The sequence below is a fragment of the Poecilia latipinna genome, unplaced genomic scaffold (genome assembly GCF_001443285.1).
Source record: "Poecilia latipinna isolate Pla-1442-1.1 unplaced genomic scaffold, P_latipinna-1.0 Scaffold3728, whole genome shotgun sequence".
NCBI classification, from domain to species: Eukaryota; Metazoa; Chordata; class Actinopteri; order Cyprinodontiformes; family Poeciliidae; genus Poecilia; species Poecilia latipinna.
The window spans coordinates 44,577-54,777 of NW_015116344.1; the positions used below are offsets into that span (position 1 = coordinate 44,577).

The following is a 10,201-nucleotide window of genomic DNA, read 5'->3' on the forward strand; positions in this document are numbered from 1 at the left end:
TCTATGGAAGTCCTAACCATGTACTGAAAAAGAAGCTGAAGTTCGTACTGCACAACACCTTCCAACAGGTCATGCATAATATCAACTGCATAGTTGTTTGAACAATGAAAATACTGTAGTGCATTAAGAGGACACCCTCTTTTTACACCAAAAGAATGTACAAGAGTGGGATTTTGTGCCACAGCATTGCAATGTTCTGAGTAGAGCTCTTCTGTGCGAAAAATTAGGTCTCGGTTATCCTCACTGAATACTGACTGAAACTTTGTTTTATCAGTTAAACAAAACCGACAACAGTAAGTTGCACTGAATGATTCAACAAAACCAAAAAGGCTATGCAATGCCAAATTATCACCAGTAACCTGAACAACTGAACCTCTTAAAGGTACATCCGAAAATGGCACTTTAACACCTTCTGTCTCAAGACATTTCAAGTCATTACTAAGAGGTTCCAAGATGGGACCAAAACCATACTTCTTCAAGTCCTCAGCATGAAAAAGAGAAACAAGATGAATGTTCATCAAAACAGAATTTAGTTTAGCTCGCAAGTTTCTTAAAATAAAATAAATACAGCCAAGTTTATGTGAACCCCTCTTGGGTCCCAGTGGATTTGCTGATTCAAAATCGTCGTAATACAACTGTATTTGGAGTGCATGTTCTTGCTCTGAAAATAATGAGTGATTTCTAAAATAGGAACAATCACTGATCTCTCTATAGATCCCATCTTCATGGCACTTTACTTGTTGAAAGCAAGTACTTAGTTCTTCATTCGTAAACAATGACTCAAGATTTCCTAAAATAGGTACATACATAAATTTGTCATTAACAGGAATTTGACTGTAAACACCTGTTGTTTTATGCAAACATGTATCATAGCACACTCCAAGGACATGCTCTATTCAACAATTTTCCATTTTTTTTCAAAATACCTTTGCCTCTTTGTTTCAGTGTTAAGGTGTGTGAATGGATTTTCTATGTTCTCAAAACATTCTTTGACTTTGTTTAAGGTTTGCTCATTCACTTCAGATGACAGACATGTAAGAACAGCATCCTGTGCTTGAATATGAACATCATTAACAACCTCTTTCATTGAACAAGTTAAAGACTGCACAATATTTTCAGAAACTCCAGCTGCTTGAACTTGGGCAATAACAGAGCTACACATGTCCGTTAACTGCCTCTTTTTAGGAAGACTTTGTTGACTAACAGAAGTACTACTCAATGGGTCATCAGCACAAACATCATTGGTCTCAACACTATCTGTTCCAACATTGTCCACATAAACAGAATCTATGGCAATAGTGTCTCAATGTGCTTTCATCAAGTGCTTCTTGAACCCAGAATATATGTAAAAAACAGATGAACAACTATGTTTCCCACATTTCAAATGCAATTTGTGCCCTGGATACAAAGCATGACTAAATTTCAAGTGCTGAAAAAGATTTGAAGAATTTCTGTGCTGAACCTTACAAATGTAACATGTTGGCATATTTAAGTGTTGTTAATTCTCACTCTGATTTCCTTGACTCTGGGGCTCTCCTTTGTTGTTGCCACATCGATCCCATAAACTGTTGTTTGGATAAATGTGTAGAAGTTGAGGAGGGCTGCATCGTAGGACACAGCAAACACAAAGTGCGCCTTAAACAGTTCATCGAAGGCAGCCACTGCAGTCTGTGCCACACAAGGAATGGGCTTCTGACCCAGGATGATATAGAACTTCTGAATACTGCTCTGTGAGATACAACAGGGGGAGCAAGGCATGTGGGAGACTCCATGTAGAAGACAGAGAAAGTTATTTGGTCTGATGACAGCAAAATTGGGTATTTTGGCCATCAGATAAAATGGTGCGCTTGGTGGACACCAAACACTGTATGTCACCACAAACACCCCATCTCCACTGTAAAGCGTGGTAGTGGATGCATAACGCTGTGGGGAGGCTTCTCGGCAGCAGATCCTGGAAGTCTTACAAAGGTAGAAGGTGAAATGAATGTAGAAAAATATAGAGAAATCCTGGAATAATAGTTGATAAGTAAAATCATCCCAGGGGGTGAATGTTTTTTACTTACATTGTAAGGTTTGTCCATCTTCAAATCTACTCTGACAAGGTTTTCTGTCATGTCTCACAATATGATTGGAATGTTCAGGGTGATGTGCAATGTTACTGATAGGTACTTTTTCTCGAACCTATATAAAAAGACCACAGACAACGTATATGAATTTTATAGACAAAGCTTTTGCAAAAGGAAAACTCTCCGCCACTGCCTCTCCAGGCCGTTCACAGAGAATTCTGATCTCCTTCCACGCGAGCCCCTGTTTTATTGTCAAAGCAGAACAGCCAGAAAAAAACAACAGAGGTCGTAAAACTTCTAACCTAAACAAACCAGCAACTCAGTTCCAGGTGTGATATCTGATCTACGATCTGAGCCCAGTTCAGCTCTGTCGACAAAGAGGGAGGATAAACAAGAGACAAAATACGACTGCTCACAGGCAGTTAGGAGGTGTTCTGGTTGATAAGAATTAAGGTCTGGGAAACACAGAGTTAACTGTCTCACATGAAGATGAAACAGTCAGTCGTAACCTCCAGGTCAGTTTATACACACATAAGGAAGAGAACACTTTAAACTAAAAATCACAATAATACTGATTAACATTAGACTGAATATGAACTAAAGTAAGACTGAATATGAACTAAAGTAATAACAAAATGATAATACCAAAAGTCAGTCGTAACCTCCAGGTCAGTTTATACACACATAAGGAAGAAACACTTTCACAATAACATTAGACTGAAAGTAATAACAAAATGATAATACCAAAAATCTCTATCAGTTACCCTTTCTGAAATCTAACGATCAAGCTGCAATTTCAGTTTCATGAGACCTGAGCCTCACAGTTTTATGCTAAAACATGACAAAAAGTGATAGAGTAGAAGGGGTATTAAACTGATGTCAGCAGCTGTAGTTAGTCAATAAGAGAGCATGCACTAAAATACCAACAAAAGATCCAGTCACTATATTTTCTGCTGCGTATGTTTATGTAGAACCTGTACCAGAACCGGCTCCTGAGCCTGGCTGCCATGTCCTCCCCGACCCGCAGTGGGCAGCCCCGCCAGTGCTGCAAAGGTGCAGCGCGTCACAGCTGTGGTCCAGACACATGTGCAGTCAACAGTTTGAACCAGGAGGCCTTTATGCTGGGGTTACAACGCTCCACCAGTGACACCGACCTGGTCTCACCCGACACCCGGTCCACACTCACCATTAGCTCTGCCCACTACACCATAGGCCAGTCTGAAGATCTGCTCATCAAATGGGACATCAAGGAGGAAGTGGATGCTGGAGACTGGATTGGAATGTATCTTGTTGGTAAATTAGATATGACTTATTTTTATTTCCACTATTTTCATGTTTTATTGAACATTTATTTTTTTACTTGTATATTTCCCAAACAATGCCATGGATAAATTGGATTGTTTTATTTTGTGTAGGAAATTGTTCCAATATTCTTAAGAAAAAAAATGTTAAAGCTCATGAGACCGTTCATATCTTATTATGACAGTAAAAAAATGACAAGAGGTAAAATAAAAGTGAACTGTTAGTGGCCGATCAGTGTGTCCTAATCGGTTTTATCTCTCTTTCTAGATGAGACTCTTTCAGAGAACTTTCTTGATTACAAGAATCGAGGCATCAGTGGATCTCACAAGGGACAAATAGTTTGGAAAATTGATTCCAGCTCCAATTTTAGAAATTGTAAGTATCTCAAAACAACAGCAGCAACCAGAAGATAAAAAAACAATAAAAAATCCAAACTATCTGTGATCCTCAAACAGCAGGTTTAATATTCATGGTTGGTTTTTTATGGAGGACCCACATGCAGACATACAACAGAGATGTCTTTTTAATAGAAAAAAATAAAAGATGACTTACAGCAGAAAATAACTGACTAGCATAGAACTTGGAGAGGGGATCGGGTAATCATGGAGAAATATCGTGGAAGGAGCCTATGGAGAACTATGAAATCAATAGGCTATCCTGTATGCATACTGAAGAAGTGGAGAAATGACCTGAAAACCAGTTAGCCTAACTAAATGAAAATGAAAATAGCTGAGGGAACTATGAGGTGACAGAACACAACTAAAGCAAGCTAGCAGATGGAAGGACGGAGGAAAATAAACAGACCAGGAGAAGGCTAGAACTAAACAAAGGGATAATCCTGAAAAGAACACAGCTGAATCTAAATGCACAAATAAGAACCCATGCAGAGGAACTGAGGCCATATCTAAGCAAATAAATGATAAGGTAATGATAAAAACAGATCATTTCTGGGTACCAATTTGGGCTCGATTTGATGCTCAGATAGTATCCAAAGTACAAATGCAATCTAACAGAGAGACAGGTACAGACGACTGCATTTGCTGTTGCCTGTCTGTTTGGAGTTCTGAGTTTGTTTATGTCAAAACAGGGTAGTTAAACCCAAAAGTGATTTACCTGTGAGACAAAGCTCTACAGTGACAAAGAACACACCCTCTGCTAGCTGCTTCAATTCAGGTGGCATCCATTATACTTTAGCCTAGACACCATGGTGGTGTATAATTCATTAAAATTCATGCTTTGATTAGGTCTTTCGGTTCCACTTGGTCAAATTATCAGACATCATATAAGTATTTAATTCTTATGCTCATGATGCTAAGCTATACCCATGTTTAAATTCTGGTAAATCCCACCAAAACATCCACTGAAATTTTAATGTTTGTATTTACTGCCCATTAATCCACATAAACAGAGGATTAATGAAGCTTTTTCTTAGCTCATGCAGTGCTGTTGTGGCGTGTCCTGTCCAAGTGTCAGAGTGTGTCTGGTGAAAACAGACAAAGAAACATAAAGCTTTACTGTGACCCTAATCTCCCCATGTTTCCCACAGAGCTGGGTTTCCCCATCTGCACACAGTTTGCATTACTTTAAAGTAATTACAATAGCACAATCACTGCATTTTAACTGTGATGTGCAGTTTTAATTCACTTATTTCTGTTGATCATTTTTGTGTTTCTTCTGGGGTTTTTTTTGTCACTTTTACAGACAGTATCTAGCAAAGACCAGTTCAAAAATGGTAACACTTTATTTGAAGGGGGTTGAATAAGACTGACATGACACTGCCATGAACATGAATAAGCCTTCATGAATATTTATGACTGTTGTCATAAAGTGTCATTCGGTAAATAGTGACACTTTTAATACAAAGTTGACATTATTCAAAATGTCTTTATGACAACTTGACATTAACCAAGAAATCATTACTGATATAAATTTGTTATAAAAGTATTACTGATTGCACTTTAAAAATTAGGTAACTTTATGTTATTAAAGGTAAAGTTTAAACAGTAATGATTTCCTGGTTAATGTCAAGTTGTCATAACAGACATTTTGAATAATGTCAACTTTGTATTAAAAGTGTCATAATTTACCGAATGACGCTTTATTACAACAGTCATAAATATTCATGAAGACTTATTCATGTTCATGACAGGTGTTATGTCATGTTTATGAAAGTGTCATGTCAGTCTTATTCAACCCCCTTCAAATAAAGTGCTACCAAAAACATTAATGTCTCATGTTTTTCTCACACAGCAGAGACCCAGGTCTGCTTCAGGTACTACCACGGTGTCACTGGAGCGCTGAGGGCCACTACACCCAGTGTGACCATCAAGAAGGGCTGCCCACCTGTGAGACTCTTTCACCTCATTCCTTTTCATAAAGCTATGCATGTCCAAATTGTATAAAAGCTAAGCTCTGTATAAATACTGCAATAAAACAGTTAGGCATCTTTAAAGAATGTTATTTGACCTAAAATCAGCAGAGTAAAACTGTTAAAGCTAAAGTAGGTAATACTTATAAAATTAGCGCTGCAGAGAGCAAAGGGGAGGGTGTGACACAAATGCATGATTGGCTCTTTCTGACCAGGAGCGAAGTATTTCTGCAGGTGGCAGACCACAGGGAAGGAGACAGGAGAGATCAATTTGATCACAGGTTATTTTTCTCATATTATACTGTCAGGACATAACGGCAGTTTTAATAAATATGTAAAAGAAACATTTTTATGAAAAGTTACTTACTGCAGCTTTAACTACACCTTAGGATTGTCATCAGCTTAGATGCTTAAGAGAAACTTTCAGAAACTTCCTTGGGAATCAGAATAGATTTGGCTAAAACCCCCATAGTATTTAGTTGATGCTTTAGCATCTATCGATGGCTGAGAACTAACTGTTCTTTAGATTATAGAGTCAGGCTTTTAATAAAAACAAAAGATTGGTTTGGTTTTTCGTTTTAAACTATAGACATTTACACCATATTATCAAAAGTATTCCATGTGAAAGTCGACCACATCAAATGTACTGCAATGTCAAATGCAAATTGACCAATGGCTGTGGAAGTGATTGGAACACCTTAATGCAGTAATTTGGTTTGGTGAATAAATAAGACAACTTTATTGTTCACTGACGTTGAACATTTTCTTTGACTTTCCAAACAAAATACAACACATTCATACAGTTGTAATTTTGTCAATATGTTTGAATACATCTAACCATGTTACTTTGCGTACTAGTTAGATGTAATTTAGGTTGGTTAAAAATGGTTATTGCATTGGGAATAGATGATTTCTTCTAAATGTATTTTATGCATGTATTTCACAGAGAGGCTAATTAGGAACTGATTTTAGGAATTTTTACGGTAAATTCTTGTTGTCCTGTTGTCCTTCAAAAGCCTGCCAGTCATTGAGAGAGTGTTTAGCAGACGATTGAATTTCCATGGTTGCCTTGGCATTTTGCTGCTGTGTGCCTCTGGAAAATGCTGATGGATCCAGAACCTGATCTCCTCTTTCTTCCTGGGGACAGAGGAATATAAATAACTGCAACCGAGGAGCCAGAAAAGACAGGGAGCAAGCAAGCACAGATAGCACCAGTCAGTCCTGTCAACGTAAGCCTGCCAGTTGTTTGGAGTCCAGGGGCGGACAGCACTATCTCTTCCTTGACAAAGGATGAAGGAAGATCTGGTGAAATGTAGTGGAGGTTGAGGAACATTGATCCAGTCTGCTTGACGCTTATTGTGGTTGATCAGACCCTATCAGATGCTGCAGTCAGAGAAGACCTCCTCCTTATCCGAGTCTGTGTTATGGACAGCCTGTGCCTCCAGCTGGGAATATTGTTCCCAAGTCAGCCTGGGAAGAGGAGAGGGCAGAGGACAAGGCTCAGCTGGATAATCTGGGTAACTTCAATGGTTCACTATGTGTTTCCAAGTTTCCTAAGTTATATCTAGACTTTTTTCTGCAGCAGCTTTAGAGTCACTGATGTACAGAAGATCTTTAGGTAAACTCATTTACGTGTGGCAACATATGTAAATCACATGCTGTTGCCTTGTTTTAGATTATAACCTGTCTGATACAAAACTGGAACAAATTGTTAGTCAGGATGAACTGTCCTTTTAATTGCCTGGACCCCCTTTCAGAAAGCAGGGTTAACAAACCCTGAGTAGAAGGCAGATACTGTCTGAATAAACCTACCCAGCTCTGTGATACTCAGGGTTTTCTGTTTCAGAACAGGAGATGTCAACTAGGTAACTCAATTCTGAGTCAAGTTACGCCTGAGCACAAGTATAGAAGAATCCCTCATCTACGGAACGCAGATAACATGATTGACCACAGGAGAAATAAAAAAAAAAACCCTGAAAGTGTGCATGTCTTGCCAGAATTGTTAACGAGGGCACAAGGAGAATATCAAATCATATTTACCAAAAAAATATAAAACAAAAAAAAACCAGCAGCAATGTTGATGCTGCAAAATGGCAAAAGTTAGCGACACACCAAGTTAATGCATGAGTGTGATTTAGTAGAGAATTAATTCTTGATGCTACACTTATTCAACAGCCAAAAAAGTTTTATTTGTCTTAACAAAATATCAATATCTACTGTATTTTGGACACTCAAAAACATATGAGTAGGCTTACCAAATTCATTATTGCTTTCACTGATTTTGTGGAGTTCTTCATCCATTAGTCTTGTGGGTCTGTGACAATAAAGAACCCCACTAAACTATACAGTAGGGATGTCCACAGTTTTCAGATAGTTATTTATAAATGTTCAGGTCACAATGATCAGCAGTGTGAGGGCTTTTGTCTGAAAAGCTCTTTTATAAAATTTACCTAAAACTAAGCTATTTGTGCACAAACACAAAAGACAAAAATAATATCTTTAATAAAGAGTCGGGAATTGAATTCTGGTGTCCCACATGATAGCTGGAGACACGCACCACATTCACACATCTGTTGTATTTAAACAGTTTTGCTGTATTCCTGACACCATCCAGTTGGTATTAAACCCAAGTGGAACACTTGGGTTTGATACCCAAGTGATGTGAGACTGAGTGACACATCACTCAGTCTCACATGAGTGATGTGAGACTGAAATTTCACTGAGCTAAAATGACTAATGAAAAACAGTAACGCTCAAAAATATATCATTTTGGAAATGATAAAGGTAATCGCATTTTTACTCCAACATCTGCAGGTTACCTCATAAAAGGACACGCCTATTCTGACACTTTTCTTGTCCCAGTTCACAGCTACAAAGTACCACTAAGGATTTGCTCAAACAGTCCTGCTACCGAGCAGGATTGGTTCATGGAGTAGGTTGCGGTATTAAGTTGACACTTACTACCATAGCTTTCTGAAACTGAAAACCCAGGAAAACATCTGGCAGAGTCTCCTGTGAGACGGAGCTTTAACTCCCATCTCTGGCAGAACATTGAACACGTTCCCGGGGAGGTAGGGGACATTGAGACTGAGTGGACCATGTTCCGTGCCTCCTTTGTCAAGGCAGTATATCATAGCTGTGGCCACAAGGTTGTCGGTGCCTGTTGCGGCGGCAACCCTCGAACCCGTTGGTGGACACCTTAGGTGAGGGATGCCGTCAGGCTGAAGAAGGAGTCCTATCAGGCCTTTTTGGCCAGTGGGACTCCAGAAGCAGCAGAAGGGTACCGGCGATCGAAGCGGCATGAGGCTCGGGTGGTTGCTGAGGCAAAAACTCGGGGGTGAGAGGAGTTTGGAGAGGCCATGGAGAAAGACTTCCGCACGGCTTCGAGGTGATTCTGGTCCACCATCTGGTATATCAGGAGGGGGAAGCGGTGCAACACCAACAGTGCAGCACCACTTTTGACAAATAGTCAACAGTCAACAGTGTTGACTGTTTATAATGGGGATGGTGCGCTGCTGACCTCGACTCGGGACATTGTGAGCCGGTGAGCAGAGTACTTCGATGATCTCCTCAATCCCACTAACATGCCTTCCATTGAGGAAGCTGAGCCTGGGGACTCTAGGTCGGGCTCTCCAATCTCTGGGGACAAGGTCGGCGAAGTAGTTAAAAAGTTCCTCGGTGGCAGGGCCCCAGGGGTGGATGAGATTCATTCTGAGTTCCTTAAGGCTCTGGATATTGTAGGGTTGTGTTGGCTGACACGACTCTAAAATATTGCATGGACATAGGGGTCAATTCCCCTGGATTGGCAGACTGGGGTGGTGGTCCCCCTATTCAAAAAGGGGGACCAGAGGGTGTGCTCCAAAAACAGAGGGGTCACACTCTTAAGCCTCCGTGGCAAGGTCTATTCAAGGGTCCTGGAGAGGAGGGTCCATCGGATAGTCTAACCTCGGATTCAGAAAGAGCAGTGTAGTTTTTGTCCTGGCCATGGAACACTGGACCAGCTCTATACCCTTGGCAGGGTCCTGGAGGGTGAGTGGGAGTTCGCCCAACCGGTCTTGACTTGAAGAAGGCGTTCGACCGTGTCCCTCGGGGAACCCTGCGGGGGTTCTCTGGGAGTATGGGATACCGGGCCCTTTGATACGGGATGTTAGGTCCCTGTATGACCAGTGTCAGAGTCTGGTCTGCATTGCTGGCAGTAAATCAGGCTCGTTTCCAGTTGGACTCCGCCAGGCTGCCCTTTGTCACCGATTCTGTTTGTTACTTGCATGAACAGAATTTCTAGACGCAGCCAGCGTGTTGAGGGGATCCATTTTGGTGGCCTTAGGATCGCATCTCTGCTTTTTGCGTATGATGTGGTCCTGTTGCCTTCATCAGGTTGTGATCTGCAGCTCTTGCTGGAGTGGTTCACAGCCGAGTGTGAAATCGCTGGGATGAGAATCGGTGCTTCCAAATCCAAGGCCATGGT

The 10,201-nt window shown here is 40.5% G+C and overlaps 1 protein-coding gene across 3 annotated transcripts in view; it reads left to right on the top strand.

Annotated features, from left to right (window-relative positions):
- LOC106941533 (E3 ubiquitin-protein ligase HECW1-like) overlaps positions 1-6,035 on the top strand; it is a 38,871-nt gene extending 32,836 nt beyond the window's left edge. For 2 of the 3 annotated variants that reach the window (XM_015024586.1, XM_015024585.1), the window contains exons 3-6: positions 3,038-3,359; positions 3,636-3,743; positions 5,619-5,713; positions 5,952-6,035. In XM_015024586.1, the coding sequence (XP_014880072.1) occupies positions 3,038-3,359; positions 3,636-3,743; positions 5,619-5,713; positions 5,952-6,011 (585 nt within the window). In that variant the 3' untranslated portion in view covers positions 6,012-6,035. The remainder of the gene's footprint in view (positions 1-3,037; positions 3,360-3,635; positions 3,744-5,618; positions 5,714-5,951) is intronic. The other variant, XM_015024587.1, reaches the window with a different exon arrangement.
- Positions 6,036-10,201: the final 4,166 nt, after the last annotated feature.